The 18,575-nt window shown below is 42.2% G+C and overlaps 1 protein-coding gene across 1 annotated transcript in view; it reads right to left on the bottom strand.

Annotated features, from left to right (window-relative positions):
• NANOGNB (NANOG neighbor homeobox) overlaps positions 1 to 18,575 on the bottom strand; it is a 32,944-nt gene that overhangs the window by 8,483 nt on the left and 5,886 nt on the right. The window contains exons 3-7 of the mRNA XM_015564075.1: positions 16,288 to 16,433; positions 16,021 to 16,179; positions 9,511 to 9,563; positions 1,437 to 1,777; positions 975 to 1,054 (exon numbers count right to left, since the gene is read on the bottom strand). Coding sequence (XP_015419561.1) covers positions 975 to 1,054; positions 1,437 to 1,777; positions 9,511 to 9,563; positions 16,021 to 16,179; positions 16,288 to 16,433 — 779 coding nt within the window. The remainder of the gene's footprint in view (positions 1 to 974; positions 1,055 to 1,436; positions 1,778 to 9,510; positions 9,564 to 16,020; positions 16,180 to 16,287; positions 16,434 to 18,575) is intronic.

The following is an 18,575-nucleotide window of genomic DNA, read 5'->3' as shown; positions in this document are numbered from 1 at the left end:
AGAAGAAAACTTCTTAAGTCACATGAGGGAAGGTGGGGTCACATAGTGGTAAATAAGTAAAAGTATGTTTGAGAATTGAACACCAGGTTCATGTGTTTTCTGAGTTAGTGTTTTTAAGCATTATACTTAACGAGAGGCTCGGTGCACAAAATTCGTGCATGGGGGTGGGGGGTTCCCTCAGCCCAGCCTGCACCCTCTCCAATACGGGACCCCTTGGAGGATGTCTGACTGCCAGTTTAGGCCCAATCTCCTTGTGTTGTGACTTGAATTTGTTCTCTCGTAGTGTAGCCATCCATAATGAGGCTCCTCTCCAGTGTCTTTACAGTAATTCTTTGAATAACTAGTAATTATGAGAAATAATAAATTCCCTTTAAATTAAAAGAACATTAGCAGGAAGAGACTGGACAAAAATCATATACCTATGGATGAGAGGACAGTGGGAGGGGTAAGGGCCGAGGGTGGGGTGGAAACTAGGTGGAGGAGAGCTATGGGGGAAAAAAAAAGGAACAACTGTAATAATCTGAACAATAAAGATTTAATTTTAATAAATAAATAAATAAATTGTAAAAAAATAATAAATATAAAAATAAGATGCTTTAAAAATATATAATGGCTACAGTTGTATATTTGCTAATATGTCTACATGGTAAATAGTGGAATGATCACGTACCTCTGCATTTTTGTGTGTTGAGTAGAGTGAAAAACAGGGCAGTAAATGGCTCTTTGCCACTGGCTAGAAACATGAAAATGTTTATGGGATAGCCAATAACTATGTGAATACAATCTATCCCCCAAAGTCAATATGCACAGTATGGTAAAAGCAGGTTTACAATCATGAGTATGAAAAACACAATTTATTCTTGTGTTATTATTATTTAGTAACTATTGTATTATCTTTCATATGAACAACTGTAAACCTAGTTTTGCCAAACCCTGCATTCCATTTTCACTTTCTTACAACTTAATGTTCTTACCTCTTGAGCTTTCTCTTGTATTTTTGCTTATACATTTCTTGTTTGAATTTCTTTCTCTTTTTAAAAAACCATTGATTTACCTGCAAAGAGAGAGGGGAGGTGGGGGGGGGGGAGGGGAGAGGAGGTGATTAATCCAAAAATAAGGGTATTGGCTTAAATAGGTAATAGTACTATATAAGTGAATCTGTGAATAAAGAAGTATGTTGTTCCTAGCTGGTTTGGCTCAGTGGATAGAGCCTCGACTTGTGGACTCAAGGGTCCCGGGTTCGATTCCAGTCAAAGGCCCATGCCTGGGTTGCGGGCTCGATCCCCAGTGCGGGGTGTGCAGGAGGCAGCCATTCAATGATTCTCTTTCATCATTGATGTTTCTCTCTCTCTTTCTCTTTCTTTCTCTCTCTCTCCCTTCCTCTCTGAAATCAATAAAAAAATATTTTTTTTAAAAAAAGAAATACGTTGTCCTACCTGTTTTTCTGTCATGTTAAATTCAAATGCAAGCGATAGACTATGTCCTTTTGTGGGGCATTTGTTTAACTTAAACGTTGCCCAGAGAGTGTCCATGAGGGGCTTGCTGACTAGTCTTTTCTCCGGATATTCTTCCTCACATTCCATTTTTTCTTCTTTTTTCTCTTCCTCCTGTTCCTCTTCCAGCTTCTTTTTACCATCCTTTTCCATTTCTTCTTCCATTTCTCCTTCTCCTTCTCTCCATTTGGTATTTTTCCTTCTTTCGTCTTTACTATGGTTCCTATTGGATTGCTCTGGATTTGTATCACAGGGCATAACTGGTTGCTTCTGTATAGCAAGATCTGTTGGGGGGAAATCAAACGGCAGTTAAATTTGACTTTCAGATCATAGTCAACATTCTTCAGTGTGAGAATATATTTGATTTTCTTTCAGAGAGAGAGACTATAATGTGAGAGAAACATCATCTGATTGCCTCCCATGGGGGACTGAACCTGCAACTTGGGCTTGTGCTCTGACTGGAAATGGAATCAGCAACCTTTTGGTGCACAGGGCTACGCTCAACCAACTAAGCCACACCACCCAGGGCAACAAATTTTTTTGGAAGTATGACCAACATTTATAAATCATGAGATTAAGCCCAGTTCGTGTGGCTCAGTGGTTGAGCATCAACCTATGAACCAGGAGGTCACTGTTTGATTCCCGGTCAGGGCACATGACAGGGTTGTGGGCTGGATCCCCAGTGTGGGACGTGCAGGAAGCATCCAATCAATGATTTTCTCTCATCATTGATGTTTCTATACTCTCTCCCTCTCCCTTCCTCTCTGAAATAAATACAAAAATATTTTTAAAAAATCACGAGACTCAACATCAAAATTCAAATTTCCAAATTTAAAAAAAAATCTTAAATCGGTAGTCCTAAATTCCCATCTATAATAATAAAAGGGTAACATGCTAATTAGTCCGGACATCATTCTGGACGTCCTTTCTGACCAAGCTGGGGCCAGAGGGAAGCCAGCCCAGGTCCCAGGTGCCGGGTGCCTGTAGGTGGCCTGAGGGAAGGCAGCCTGCGTCCCGGTGCCAGAGGGAAGCTGGTGCTGGCAGCCAGGGGAAGGAAGGCCTACTCTTGCACAAATTTCTTGCACCGGGCTTCTAGTGTAATCAATAATTGGCTGGCTCCAGTGGATAGAGTGTCAGCCTGTGGACTGAAGGGTCCCAGGTTTGATTCTGGTCAAGGGCACCTACCTTGGTTGCAGGCTCCTTTGGGCCCTGCATGTGCAGGAGGCACCAATCAATGTGTTTCTCTAACATCGATATTTCTCTCTGTCTTTCCCTCTCTCTTCCACTTTTTCTAAAAAATCAGTGGAAAAATATCATTGGGTGAGGATTTAAAAAAAAGAAAGAAAAGTAACTGGAGAATTGATTAGAGCTGTTCTAAGCTGGAGACGTCAGAAGGCTGAAATTTTTTCCAACTCAAGCTAAGGGTTTTATACTAAACTAGAGGCCCAGTGCACAAATATGTGCACAGGTGGGGTCCCCAGAGGGGTGGGGCCGGGACATGATCGGCCCTCTGGGAGGGACACCCTTGCCGGCCCAGAATCTGGATCCATCACACTGACATTCACCCCGGTTGTTGGGAGCCACCTGGCGGCCACTTTTATGTATTTTCTTCCTTGAAGAGCATCTAGGGAGAGGAAGCAGCCCCGGTGCCTGAGGCCGACTTCTAGGAGGCCAGGGATGCTGGCAGAATTGTGCCAGTGGTACTGGTCTGTTGGTGCCTGGCCCATTCTCTGGAGATTGGACCTGCAGAACTACTGAGGGAGGGAGTGGCTGCTGCCCAGCTGGTGGGCACTCCCACTGTGGGAGTGCACTGACCACCAGGGGGCAACCCCTGTGTTAAGTGTCTGCCCCCTGGTAGTCAGAGGCGTGTCATAGCCTCTGACCGGTCGTAATGGTCGCTTAGGCTTTTAGTTATATAGATATTTAAGACTATTAAATGACCAATTTTAAGTACTGGTACTTGAAGGGTTTAAGTGATGAGATAAAATATAGAGTAGAGAATAAACTGGATTAAAGAGATTTAGAGACAGACCAATTATCCCTTGGTAGTGGAAATTATAGAGATGATGGTGTCAAGAACTAAGGTAAATGTCATCTATATCTTGGATGTCAATGAGCCAAAGAAATAGCACCCAGTGGTAGAGTGGGCAAACAGTATAAAGATTAAGTTCACAGAAATAACGTATTTCCAAAAGGCATTTGAAAACTGATTAATATCAATTTTAATCAAGATGAAAAGCTAAATCTTAAATGAGATGTATCTATACTGGTATAAAATACTATTTGCAGTATGATGCAACTTTTATAAATAAATTAATCAATTCAATAAAATATTGACCACTTACCATGTAGATGGCAAAATTGCTTAAAGAGCAGAGAGGTAGAAAAGGCCATTAGATTTCCAAAATGTATTTCTTTCAATCACTCCTAAAAATATTGAAGAGACAAACTATGAGGCAAATTAAATAGTATGTCAGTAGCCAATCTTCTGAGAAGGCCCGCTGGCACAACTCTGCCTCTTACTCAAGTAGACCACGTAAATGGGGCTTTCCCTTGCTTCTGTTCCCGGGAGACACACACCTTTACTACTTTTGCTCCGGTATTACAGAAAACTATGTGATTTATAATAAGAAATATATACTTGGTTTGTATTTCATTCCTGGCCCAGAGCTCCTAAAATCCATGGAATTTTCTAATAAGAATGTTAAGGCATCTTTCTTTTGTTATGTTACTGAGGTGACTGGAATGTTTTTAGGTAATCTGAATGTGGACTGGTTGCTAGGGAAACCAACCTTCTGATCAGAGGGTTGGAACATTCAGTCCCAACCTCTGACTGACCTCCAGTAGGGGAGAGGGACTGAAGATTGAGTTCAATTACCAATAGCCAATGATCTAATCAATTATGCCTGTGAGTCATGCCTCCACAAAAACCCAAAAGGATGATATTTAGAGTTTCCAGGTTAGGGAACCAGAAGTATCCATGTGCCTCTGTGCAGGGCCCTAAACCACAGAAGCTTCTTTGTTCTGGACCTCTTTCTATGTTGACTTCATCTGCTGTTGACTCATATTCTTTAATAGCCTTGTAATAAACTAGTAGGTAAATGAATTTCCCTAGTCCTGTGAAGCACTCTAACAAATTAATCAAACTCAAGAAGGGAGTCATGAAAACCTCTGATTTGTAGATGGTTCATCAGAAGCACAGGATTTATGATGTGTGATTGGCATCTGAATTAGTGATCAGTCTTGTAGAAATTAAGCCTTAACTTGTGGAATCTGATGCTATTTTTATTTTTTCAAATATATTTTTATTGATTTTAGAGGAGATAGAAATATCAATGATGGGAATCATTGATCAGCTGCCTCCTGCATGCCCCCTACTGGGGATTGAACCTGCAACCCAGGCATGTGCCCTTGACCAGAATTGAACCCGGGACCCCTCAGTCTGCAGGCCGAAACTCTATGCACTGAGCCAAACCAGCTAGGGCCCTGATGCTATTTTTAGATTGATAGTGTCATAACTGAGTTTCCGGTCAAGGGCATATACCTAAGTTGCAGGTTGGATCCCCAGCAACCAATCAATGTGTCTCTCTCACATCCCTGTCTCTCTCTTTCTCTCTCTCTCTCTCTCTCTCTCTCTCTCCATCCTTTCCTCCCTTCCACCCTCTCTAAATATCAATGGGGGAAAAATATCCTCAGGTGACAATTCACAGGAGAGAGAGAGAGTTATGAAACAGATTTTGTTATGATTAGCTTACCACCCACCTAAAGTGTCTATGCCCTAACTGGTTTAGCTCAGTAGATAGAGCATCGGCCTGAAGTCTAAATGGTCCCAGGTTCGATTCTGGTCAAGGGCATGTGCTTTGGTTGTGGGCACATTCCCCAGTAGGGAGTGTGCAGGAGGCAGCTGATCGGTGTTTCTCTCTCATTGATGTTTCTAACTCTCTATCCCTCTCCCTTCCTCTCTGTAAAAAAATCAATGAAATATATTAAAAAAAATAAAGTGTCTATAAGTGGCAAGGAGAGTGATCAAGAAAGGTAATAGAATTTCTTTATTAAAGAGAGATTGGTGGTGGGCTCTCCCTTCTTTCTCTGTTGCACACACCAGCTTCACTCTGGTGGGAGAAAATGTTGCCACTTTGTCAATCTCAGCCAAGTGCAGAGTTTCTAGAATCACGTATAGAGTTTGACCTTTGTGTTTGAGAATACACAGAGACTAGCACCTAACTCACTCTTGACAATGGGAGACAACAGGGAGCTGTCCATGGTAGTGAAGTGTGGATGGAAGGTCTTACTGGTAGTGGCTTCAGTAGCAAGCTGATCAGGGTAGGTAAAGCAGATGTACACAATTTGACAGGGGCAGGAATGTAGGACTTTGTCCTTTTTCTTTAATCTGCCTATCATCTCCCTGAGCCAGACCCTGTCAGAAGGGGGCAGCACCAGGGCTCTCATAATTTTGTAATGCATTTCCTGTGATATTTTTGAAATTTCTTTTGATTATAAAAGGAATTTTTCCCCATGGCTGACCAGTCTATTGCTTGTACAACATGTTAAACCTTAGACAAAGAATTCTCTTGACAATCTTAATAAGACACTGATTTAAATGGAAAATTCCTTAAAAGTCTGAACTTTGAGGTCCAACATCCTTGAGAATACAAGTAGACAGCACATTTAGGCACCATTCCCTGCTTCAAATCTGCTCATATCTCTGCAATCTTAGTATCAGCCATCTGTACTGCATAGTAAGATTAAGGAATCAACTAACTCTACATATTTTAACTATTAATTAAGCTGAGATTGACAAACATGTAAAGCCAACAGAAATTCTGCAGTTTTGGACTTTCTTCAGGATGGAAAAAGTTGAATCATCACTATTTCCACCTTGACCTGTGGCCAATGTATTACTTTATTTTCTTTTTTTTTTTAAATCTCCCCCCTAGACCAGTGATGGCGAACCTCTGACACACGTGTCAGAGGTGACACGCAAACTCATTTTTTTGGTTGATTTTTCTTTGTTAAATGGCATTTAAATATATAAGATAAATATCAAAAATATAAGTCTTTGTTTTACTATGGTTGCAAAGATCAAAAAATTTCTATATGTGACACGGCACCAGAGTTAAGTTAGGGTTTTTCAAAATGCTGACACACTGAGCTCAAAAGGTTCGCCATCACTGCCCTAGACTGTTATTTTCTTAAAATTATATTTTCAAGTCAAAACATTGTCCCACCAACCCCTCACCCCCATGAAAACCTGACAAAAACTGAACTATTGTGATTGAAGTGTGAAAGTTGGCTAGAGACTTTTGGAACTCCTAGGTATTCCAATAGCATAGCTACCTCACAAAACTGAGGTTTCCAACAAACAAATGTTTACTTTTCCCTGACCTTGTGTTGAGAGGTGTTGAGGTCCTGCTCCAGCAGGTCCAGGGGTTCTCAAAGGTGTGGATGGAGTCGGCGAAGAAGGAATGACACGGAGACAGCATTCAGTTGATCAGCATAGCGAGGTTCTCTAGCCAGGTTCTCTTTTTATTCTCCTGTGACATCTGTATTTATACCATTTGATTTTAATCCTTTCTATTCCAAAGGTTAGGGTGTTTGTTATCTCCAATCCAAGGTCACTACTCTACTGTCCTGTTTAAGCTACAAGGAAGTAACTGAAGGAGATTATACTAAGTAAAGATTATGTAGCTTAAGCGTGATTGTTCGTAGTTAAGGTGATCAACTACCCACCTGGCACTTAGTTAAGGGGTTTTACTGATTTATTCCCTTCCTTAGTCCTGTTAATTCCTAATTCCAGGGAAAAATCCCCACCTGGGGAAACAACCTTTCTCAGGGAGGTGATCCTAGTTAAAACACATAGCGCTAAGAGGGGGAGCAAACATATGCCATATACGCCAGGTCCCTTGAAACGTATGCTGTGCAGATGTTTCTTCCCTGCAGCAACTGTGTCAAGCAGCAAGGGTGGACCAGCTTCTGGCAGAGAGGGAGCATCAAGAAGTCTGGAGTATGAATATTATCTTTTATGAATTTAATTTGCAGTATCTATTGCGATTTTCAAGCAACTATTTTAGCCCTCAGGTAGAGACACTAAATAGACCCTGCCGGAAGCTGGTCCATCCTTGCTGCTTGACACAGTCGCTGCAGGGAAGAAACATCTGCACAGCATATGTTTCAAGGGACATGGTGTATATGGCATACTGTTATTAATATGTTTGCTCACCTTCTTGGCGCTATGTGTTTTAACCAAGGTCACCTCTCCGGGCAGGTTGTATCCCCAGGTAGCGATTTTTCCCTGAAGTTAGGGAGGGAATAAAACCCCTTAACTAAATGCCAGGTGGGTAGTTAATCACTTTAACTCTGAACAAGTTACATAATCTTTAAGCTACATAATCTTTACTCCCTGGAATGGAGATAAGAAACGCCCTAACCTTTGGAATAGAAATTGACAGGATTAAAATCAACTGGTATAAATACAGATGTAATAAGATCCTGGCTAGGCTGCTGACCAACTAAACGCTGTCTCCATGTCATTCCTTCTTCACCAACTCCATCCACACCTTTGGGGGACCCCTGGACCCGCTGGGGCTGGACCCTAACAAGACCTCGTTCTAGTTAATGGCTTGCCATATCTAAGAACTTACTTAGAAAGTGGGATTCTCGGGGGAAGGTCACTGGGGGAAAAAAAGGAGATATATGTTCTACTATTTGTAATACTTTAAACAAGAAAATAAAATTAAAAAATAAACAAACAAACAAACAAAAAAGAAAGTGGGATTCTCTATACTCTCATATCACTTAAAAGAGGGTATTTATTCCATATTCCCAAATCTGGGACTTTATCTGACATAGTGTCAAGATACAAAGTTTCCTTCATTCACATTATGCTCTTGATGGGGTTCGGGACATGCTACCCCCATATATGGTACCTTAGCATATTAAATATTTTAAACTGAAAGCGTTTGAGAAAAAAACACACCAGAAACTGAAAGGGCCTACCCTCTCCTTTCTTTCTTGAAACAGGTTATAAACTGTCACCCTCCTTATACCTGGAGGAAAGGACCATGCTTATCTCTGAAGACAAAGGGATGCCCAAAAGAATCTGAATAAACAGTCCTTGCTCAGTTTTCCCAAGTTAACTACAGGTACTTCATACTCCTTAACCCATAATATTCTTCCACAACTGTACACTCCTCATTTAACCTAGCCTAAAAACACACTGGTTGGTTTCTTTGGGTCTTCATTTACTTATGAAATCTCCCGTGTCACAGAAAACTTATGTTAAGTAAATTTGGATACTTTTCTCTGGTTAATTTGTCTTTGCCAGTTTAATTTTCAGAGCCATCCAGGGACCCTAAGAGAGTTGAGGAAACATATCTCCTTATCTACACTCTGTTACTTAGACTCTAAACTGCTTCTCCATATCCAAATGGTCTTTGATCTATGTGCAATGGAGAAGAGGAGCGGGGCAAAGTTAGTTCTGCTTAGTGATATCTCATTTAAAATCTTTTGTATCCTTAAACCAGTTTGCATATATTACATCAAGAATATTATCTTTGGTACCAGAACTTTTCAGTAGTGTTTTTCTTGTCCAGATTGTCATTCCTGGCAGTTCACAGTTCAAGTAGTGTGAACTGTAGTGAACACTTGCCCAAGCAGTGAGGATCCTGCAGTTCGTTTGTAGAAAGGTCTTGACCAGTCCTGGTAGGTTAGAAACGGGGGCACTTTGTGTGGGACTTGTCCCTGCAAAAGAGTAAAAATGGCATGTAAAAGCTGTACAGTCTGAGATGATATTATCCCTGGTTCCTTGCATTGTAATTTGATGAAGGCTGTGGTTCGGGAGCAAACAATTTCATGGGCCTTTGGTAATACATCGTAACCTAGTTTTCAGATTTGGTGTGACTGGCTCTCAGGACCCAGGGAGGCTGCCGGAAGATATCCCACAAAGACATACTGATTACTTTGAATGGAAGTAACTTACTAGTAAGAAACTGCCTGCAAGAAGAAAATGCTGACCTACCTGTCTCCCTAAGAGCAGGAGATAAGTCTCCATCTGATAGGTGCTTCCTGCTCCTAAGGGCCGAGAGACAACCTATCACAAGAAGTAAAAGAATCCAAAGTCAAATGGTGTGTAAACAGGCCTTGTAAACCTTTACTAATTTACTGCACAAGCCCAATCATTGCTTAGATTCCTTTCTAGATTCCTTTCTAATGAGCATTTTTCTTTGTTCTGTCAAAGCCATGGAAGAAATATCCTCAGGTGAAGATTAAAAAAAACAACCCAAACTTTAACACTTTGCACCAGATTTAAAATGAAACAAATTTTGTAGGTTTACACTTTATAACATGTTCTAAGGGCCTTGAGAATCAATTCGTAAAAGAAATTTCATTGGCCTTTTTTAAAAAATACATTTTTATTGATTTTTTACAGAGAGGAAGGGAGAGGGATAGAGAGTGAGAAACATCGTTGAGAGACATCGATCAGCTGCCTCCTGCACACCCCCCACTGGGGATGTGCACGCAACCCAGGTACATGCCCTTGACTGGAATCGAACCTGGGACCCCTCAGTCGGCAGGCCGACACTCTATCCACTGAGCCAAACCAGTTAGGGCTTCATTTGCCTTTTTAAAATATATATTTTTATTGATTTCAGAGAGGAAAGGAGAAAGAGAGAGAGAGAAACATCAATGATGAGACAAAATCACTGACCGGCTGCCTCCTGCACACACCCCACTGGAGATGGAGCCCACAACTTGGGCATGTGCCCTGATCAGGAATAAACTGTGACCTCTTGGTTCATAGGTTGATGTTCAACCATTGAGCTACACTGGCCAGGTTCATTTGCCTTTTGATGTTTACATTATGTTTTAGCATCACCCAACACCTTTAACAGTAATCTTCAGGGTTTTTCTTTGCCCATCCCAGACGTTTTACTTCATATATAATTAGCTGAGGATCTTTTATGTTATAAAACATATTACAGCTATAAAAGGCTTCAATCTTCTAAATTATATTCTATGGTATCTGCTCTATCAATATGAAAAAGAAACACTTTTTTGGTGTTTTCTGGTGAATAGAGTATTATAAAATGAGCAGAAGTGTAAGATATGCTCTTGCCAAAATTCAGTAGGTCTGACCATTTCTTTTCCTTTGGGGACCTGATTAGGATCAGAAGTTACTTTCTCCCTGTCTGGGGGTTTGCCAGTATAGAAACAACCTAACGGGATTCCTGGAAATTTAATTGATGCTTAGTAATTTGTTAGAGGCAGGTACTACTAGATGTTCTTATTCTACAAGTCTAATTAGACCTTTTTTTGAAGAAAAGAACACCACTACCTGAGGATGTTGTATAGATACACCTTTAGATTTTTTTGACTGTCAAAATGGAGAAGGGCTGCTGACCCCCCTCGCCCCCAGGTCAGTAGGCCAGGACACCTTGACCTTGCTCTTAGGGGGGCTAGAGAGAGTTTAGCGCTGCCCTGTGGGGTTCCTCTTCTGTGCTTGCCTGCACCCACTCCCATTCTGGGGCACAGCTTGTTTCACATATCTCTGACCGTCTCCCCATCTCTCTAGTGGTCCTTGCAGACGTGACAGGCTCTGAGCTGTGCACCACTGGGACAAGGACTGAGTGGGCTTGTGCCGGGCTTCATTAGCTCCAGGACAAGCCCAATCCTATCATCTGCTCCTCCCAGTGACTAAGCTCCTGGTGATGAGTCGATTTTGATAGATTCCCCTTTGATTAACACTCTCCTCTATCTTTTACTATAAAAAGGGACCTGGGAACTATATGTCCTGCCTTTCCCAGCTTTGAAGTCACAGAATTCGTGGTCACAGCCCAGATCCTACACTGACCTAATCTCCCTTCAACCCTCCCCCAGTTCCTCTAACCCACCATAATTTGAAATCTCGACAAAGTCTGAAATAAGACCATATTCCCTTAATTTCTATCCATGAAGGCCAATCTTTTACATTATGTAAAAGAGCTACTTATTAAACACATTAATTGCATTATTTCAATGCCATTTTTATTTATTACTTTAGATATATTTACTGTTCAGAATATATAATTTTATTTAGTATAAAAATATTAAAACTTATAGTTATGCTTTGTGTGTACATGCACCCATTCATTTGATCAAAAATTGTGTAGAAATTAACAAAACCTGTATGTATATGTTGCTTGTACACAAAAACATCTGCTTTGGCTTATTTTTTCTGGCCAGGTAAGACACGCCAGCAGATTATTTCATGCCTCATAATCTTTTCAATGCAAATTTTCTCAGACATATCACGCTTGAGGACCTGTCAAAGTTTATTTACTCCTTCATGAGGAACCTTCATGAAGAGCAAGGAGAGAGTGTGATAACTCACAGTGACTGGAGAAATGAGAAGGTTTATATACTTTCAGTAAGGAGTTAATACATACAGCTTCTCCACTGAGCACAAATTATGATTGACTACTGCTGTTTTATTTGTCATAGTCGTAAAAATATCATGTTTTTGCCCTACCTGGTTTGGCTCAGTGGATAGAGTGTCGGCCTGCAGACTGAGGGGTCCCAGGTTCGATTCCCAGGTCAAGCGCATGTGCCCAGGTTGCAGGCTCGGTCCCCAGTGGGGGGCGTGCAGGAGGCAGCCAATCGATGATTCTCTCTCATCATTGATGTTTCTCTTTCTCCCTCTCCCTTCCTCTCTGAAATCAATAAAAATATATATATTTTTAAATGTCACGCTTTTGTTAATCAATCTGGATTAAATTTAGGACATGTCCATTTATAGCTGTCCTCCCAGAAATGCTATTAATGGAAATAATAAATAATGTATCTGAGAAGCAAATTGTAAGCAGATTCATCTGTGGATCTGTGGGTGCTTATCGGTTCCAAGCAGCAGGGTTTGATCTCCTGCAAAGAGACACCCACAGTGTCCTGGAGAGTTTTGTTCACAGAGCTACAGGATCTTAGCTTCTTTTTCAAGCAATTATCTATCAGTCTCCTCAGCATTCAGTGCAAAATGCAGATCCACCATTTGCCCACTTATCAGTTGGAAGACTAAAATTTTCTTTCTCAATTTCAATTGTTAAAAAAAAACACCTCTTTTTTATTTTAATAGTTTCATATTGCTAGTTTTGAGCTGCTCAGAACTGCTTCCTTTCCTGTGTTCAGCTTTGAGAAGAAGGCCCTCCTCACAAAAGCTGTTATGTTAGTAAAGAGAATCTTGGAAATATTAGGAGAAATTTTGAAATTTCAAAATTACAAAATGAGGTTGGTAGAGTTCTGCCTTGTGAACTCACCTTGCATGAAAGGTCCAGACTCCTTTCCTAGGTCAATACCTCTTGCTTTGTACTTGATCTTATCCTTTTGAACTGCTCAAGGGCATATTTCTGTAATTCTTGCTGCTCCCTCTATTGCACTCTCACTATTCCTTCAGCACTTGATCTTCCCCGTCAGCATACAAACATGCTGTTCCTGCAGAATTCTAGAGCCATCTGAGGACATCTGATAGTAGGCCATTAAAATGACTTCATCTATTCTTAAAATACCTCCCAGTTGGCTCTAGAAAATGAGAGAATTGAAATTCTTGAAGTAATTGTATTCATATGCGACTCAATCTCAAAATTGGGTCCCACCCAACACTTACCTGATCAGCATTTGCATTTTAACAAGATCCCTGACTACATTATACAAGTTTGAAAACCACTGGACTAGACAAGTGTCTCTCAACAACTAGATTCACTCGAGGAGTTTAAAAAAAAAACCACATCCTGATGTCGAGGGCACGGCCCAGATCAACAAAATCAGAATCTCTGGGGGTGGAGCCCAGGGTTTAGTATTTTTTAAAGTTCCTGTCAGTGACACCAATGTGTAGCTAAATTTTAGAACCAATGTAGTGGACAGACCTTTCCCTTTCTTATGTGTTGACCATTGGTATGATCTCTTTAAAGAAAGAAGACTTCCATGAGAAAACAAAACTTCTTGATATCTTACGTGGCATTAGCATTGGATAGACCACAGCTAGTCCTGACTTCTAGAGACATACATATTTTTTTTTTAATTATTCAAAGCAGACTTGGAAACACTGCTTTTATTTGTTGTTATTGTTAATCCTCACCCGAGGATATTTTTCCAATGATTTTTTTAGAAAGAGTGAAAGGGACTGGGAGAGACAGAGACACATCAATTGGTTGCCTCCACCACATGCCGGGACCAGGTCCAACATTCAGGCTGCAACCAAGGTATGTACCCTTGACCTGAATTGAACCCAGGACCCTTCAGTCACTGGGCCGACATGTAGACTTTTTTTTTTTGAGTGCTGTATTTTTTTTATTGGGAAGGGAAAGTGAAGACAAACGCATAAGTGCGCTTTTGCTCATATATAAACAGAAGACTTCAGTTTGATTTCTCTTAAACTGTCATAAAAGATGCTTTGCGCCCTGCCAGCATGGCTCAGTGATTGAGCATTGACCTATGAACCAGGAGGTCACGGTTGGATCCCCAGTCAGGGCACATGCCTGGGTTGCAGCCCGATCCCCAGTGTGGGGCGTGCAGGAGGCAGCCACTCAATGATTCCCTCTCATCATTGATGTTTCTATCTCACTCCCTCTCCCTTCCTCTCTGAAATCAATAAAGATTTTTTTTTTAAAAAGATGCTTTGCAATGTGCTTTTTGTCCAACAACCCAGCACTAGAATATAAACCCCTCTCCAAAGTCTGAAAAGTATTAATTGTCCTAAATAGTATTGTTAGAAATAATGCAAGTGCCCAAAATCAGCGGTCCTGGTAGAATACAAAGCACATTTGGGAGCCAGGCAGCAAGGCAAATATCTTTACTCCTTCAGAAGGGTGCGCACACACGTGGTCTGGGAACACACACACCTACATATTTCTTAAGATTGACGAATGAGAAGTTGAAGAACCGAACAAAATGAATGGTTGCTCTACCAGTGGTCGGCAAACTGCGGCTCGCGAGCCACATGCGGCTCTTTGGCCCCTTAAGTGTGGCTCTTCCACAAAATACTGATTTCTGCGCATGGGCCACGAAGTTTCAAAGAGCCTCATGTGGCTTGTGAGCCGCAGTTTGCCAACCAATGCACGGTTTGGCTCAGTGGATAGAGCAACAGCTTGGGGACTGAAGGGTCCCAGGTTTGATTCCGGTCAAGAGTACGTGCCTGGATTATGGGTTCGATCCCCTGAGTGGGGTGTGTAAGAGGCAGCCGATCAATGGTTCTCTCTCATAGATGTTTCTATCTCTCTCTCTTCCTTCCTCTCTGAAATCAATAAAAATATTTTTAAAAGGACACACACAAAAACAAAACAAAACAAATAGTTACATATACTATCATAAAACCTAAGTATACAATAAGGAAGATATATTCAGGAATAGAGATGACCAGATGATAAAAACAAACTAACAAACAAACAAACCTCAGGATAGATGATGGCTAGGAAGGTAACAGAAGAGAATAAGATATCTGTCCAGGATAAGTTGTCTCCTAGCACATAGCTTAGCCATAGTCTGTTTGAGAGTCCGGTTCATGTGTTCTACTTTCCCTGAACTCTGGGGCCTGTAGGCTGTAAGTAAGTTCCACTTAATTCCTAAGATCTTAGCTACCTGCTCTACTACCTCAGCTACAAAGGCTGGGCCATTATCTGACCTGATGGTTAATGGCATTCCTTACCATGGAGTTATGTCCTTCTGTAATGCCTTAGTGACTTCTCTCGCCTTCTTTGTGTGGGTAGGATATGCCTCAACCTAGCCTGAAAAGGTGCAAAAACTAAAATATATTTATTTCCTCTACTAGGCCCTATTCTGTAAAGTTTACCTCTAGATCTTCAAAGGGAGCCTGCCCACAGCACTGAATTTCTATCAGTCCTACAGGAGCCTGCCTTGCATTGTTCTGTGCAAGGAGGAAGCTCTGAGAGGCTGAGGCACATAAGGAGGGGAGATGGGCAATTAGATAGTATCTGAGCCATCTTCCAGAAATGGGTACTACTCTATGAGCTAACTGTTGTGGACTGTATACCCTATGATCTAGGAATATCCACCAACCTTCCGTTGTCCTTTTACCCCCTTCTCGTGGGCCCATTCTTCCTCTTGAGGGGTGTATTTCGGAGGTTCAGGTAATTCAGGAGCCAGCATGCTCCTCAATGGCGCCACCCGCCCCTTAGCAGCTAGCCTTGCTGCTGTGTCTGTGTGACAGTTCCCTTCTGACAGTGAGTCTTTTCCTTTTTGGTGTCCTCTACAAGGGATGACGGCTACTTCCTTGGGCTCCCAGACTGCTTCTAGCAACTTCAGTATCTCATTCTGATTTTTGATTCCTTTTCCTCTGGCCATCAGGAGCCCCCTTTCCTTGTATATGGCCCCATGGACATGCAGGGTGGCAAAGGCATAGCGCGAGTCAGTGTAGATGTTGGCATGCTTAGCCTTACTGAGATTTAAGGCTCTGACTAGGGCCCAAAGTTCTGCCCTCTGCGCTGACCATCCTTCAGGCGGGGCCTGTGCCTCTATTACCTCCAAGTTTGATACCACTGCTTACCCGGCTTGTCTTTTTCCTTCATCTAGGAAGCTACTGCCATCCGTGAACAATACTCTGTCCGGATTCTGTAAAGGCCCATCTGTTAGATCTGACTGGCTGGAGTAAACCTCCATAAAGGCATAGCGCGAGTCAGTGTAGATGTTGGCATGCTTAGCCTTACTGAGATTTAAGGCTCTGACTAGGGCCCAAAGTTCTGCCCTCTGCGCTGACCATCCTTCAGGCGGGGCCTGTGCCTCTATTACCTCCAAGTTTGATACCACTGCTTACCCGGCTTGTCTTTTTCCTGCATCTAGGAAGCTACTGCCATCCGTGAACAATACTCTGTCCGGATTCTGTAAAGGCCCATCTGTTAGATCTGACTGGCTGGAGTAAACCTCCATTAGGACTTCTAGACAATCATGCTCAGGGGTTCCCTGTGCAATGGGTAGGAAAGTGGCATATGCCCTGACCTGAAATCAAACCGTGACTTCCTGGTTCATGGGTCAATGTTCAACCACTGAGCCATGCCAGCTGGGCTCTATAAACTATTATTTAAAAATAAGTAAGGCCCTAACCGGTTTGGCTCAGTGGATAGAGCGTCGGCCTGCGGACTGAAAGGTCCCAGGTTCAATTCTGGTCAAAGGCATGTACCGAGCATATCCCCAGTGGGAGGTGTGCAGGAGGCAGCTGATCGATGTTTCTCTCTCATCGATGTTTCTAACTCTCTATCCCTCTCCCTTCCTCTCTATAAAAAATCAATAAAATATATAAAATAAATAAGTAAATCAGCATGTAACCAAATTCCTTTAATGTAAAGTTTGCATGCCCCTTTAAGTAAATATATTTTATTTCATTGCAGAAAGTTTGAAAAATATGAAGTAAAAATAAATAATAAAATAAAAATCCAACCACATGAAATGAGTTACCATGAATGTTTTCTCTCCCTCCAGCCTTTTTAAGATATTTTCTCCCGCCGAAACCGGTTTGGCTCAGTGGATAGAGCGTTGGCCTGTGGACTGAAAGGTCCCAGGTTCGATTCTGATCAAGGGCATGTACCTGGGTTGCCTTCATTGGGCTCCCAAACTGCTTCTAGCAACTTCAGTATCCCCCGGTGGGGGATGTGCAGGAAGCGACTGATCGATGGTTCTCTTTCATCGATGTTTCTAACTCTTTATCTCTCTCCCTTCCTCTCTGTAAAAAATCAATAAAATATATTTAAAAAAAAAACATATTTTCTCCCGCCAAGGTGAGAGAATGTGTAAACTTCCTATCCAGTAGGAAAATATCACAAAATATCAGAATCCCAGATATTGACATCATAGGAATGTGATGAAGATGAGAATGATTATTCATTGCTAGCAAAACCCTATATTTTCACCAAACCAAAAAAAAAAAATCCTATATAATAAAAGCCTAATATGCAAATCAACCAAATGGCAGAACAACAGGTTGGCGGGGGATGGGGCCGGTGAGAAGGTGGCGCCAGGCCAGCCAAGGTGGGTGCCAGTGGGCAGAGGGAGGGGACGACAATCGGAGGGTGGCGACCGGCGGTGGTGGGGGCAGTGCCAGCTGCTTGCCAGCCGGTGCCATCCCCCAATTGGCCCGCCAGTCACCTCCTGTAGAGGAAGGCCACTGGTGGCAGGGCCGGTTAGCACCATCCCTTGATTGGCCCACTGGTTGCCTCCTGCAGAGGGAGGCCAGACTGTGGCTTAGGGGAGCGGGCCTAAACTGTCAGTTGGACATTCCCCAAGGGCTCCCAGACTGTGAGAGGGTGCAGGCTGGGCTGAGGGACAACCCCCCTCCTCCCCCTCCACGCCCCCATGCACCGGGTCTCTAGTCAAGTATAAAATAAAGACTATGAACAAGGGGATGAACATGTTACCTGGAGAACTCGGTTCTTGTTTTCTTTAGGGAAAGCTTTCCGTTAAATGACAAAAGTGTAGAAAAACAAGCAAGAATTTACCGACCTCACCAAACCTACTTAGGGCAGTGACACAAGGAAGGGCATAAAGAACCAGCAGGAGAGCCTAGGCGGGGCTGCTTTGGCTTTTTGGGAAGTCAGAGAAAAGGGGGGAAAGGGGGACCTTGGAGACAGGGTCAGGGGTTTGGCTCAGGATGAGGTGCTGCTGCCCATTGCTCCCCTGGTTGCAATTTTCCTGGGGTCCCTTAGAGGTTAGGGGATATGTCCTCAGGGGTGCGGTGAATAGAGGGGGAAGAGAATGGTATGGGCAAGGTATCTGGGGGCTTCATTTTCAGGGATTTGGAAAGGTGGGTATTTAGGGGAGAGCTTATGGGTAGAAATAGAATATTCACTAGCTTTATGCTGATGCACCAAAATGAGATTTATTCTCTTAATTGGATTTCTATTATCTTATTTACCCCCCTGACTTAGGGTGATTTAAGCTATATACCCTCTGGTTGGGGAGAAGTGCAAACCATTTACTCTTAAGAGTCCTTGGTTTAGGGAAGATGGGACTTACTAGGTAGCTGCAAACTGCTTTTTAACTACAGTTCTAAGTTTCCTTAATCCATGTGTCCTGAAATTTTTATTGCTTCTTATCAAACACACAATATAG

The sequence above is a fragment of the Myotis davidii genome, unplaced genomic scaffold, assembly GCF_000327345.1.
Source record: "Myotis davidii unplaced genomic scaffold, ASM32734v1 scaffold801, whole genome shotgun sequence".
NCBI lineage: Eukaryota > Metazoa > Chordata > Mammalia > Chiroptera > Vespertilionidae > Myotis > Myotis davidii.
This window is presented reverse-complemented; position numbering and strand designations above follow the sequence as displayed.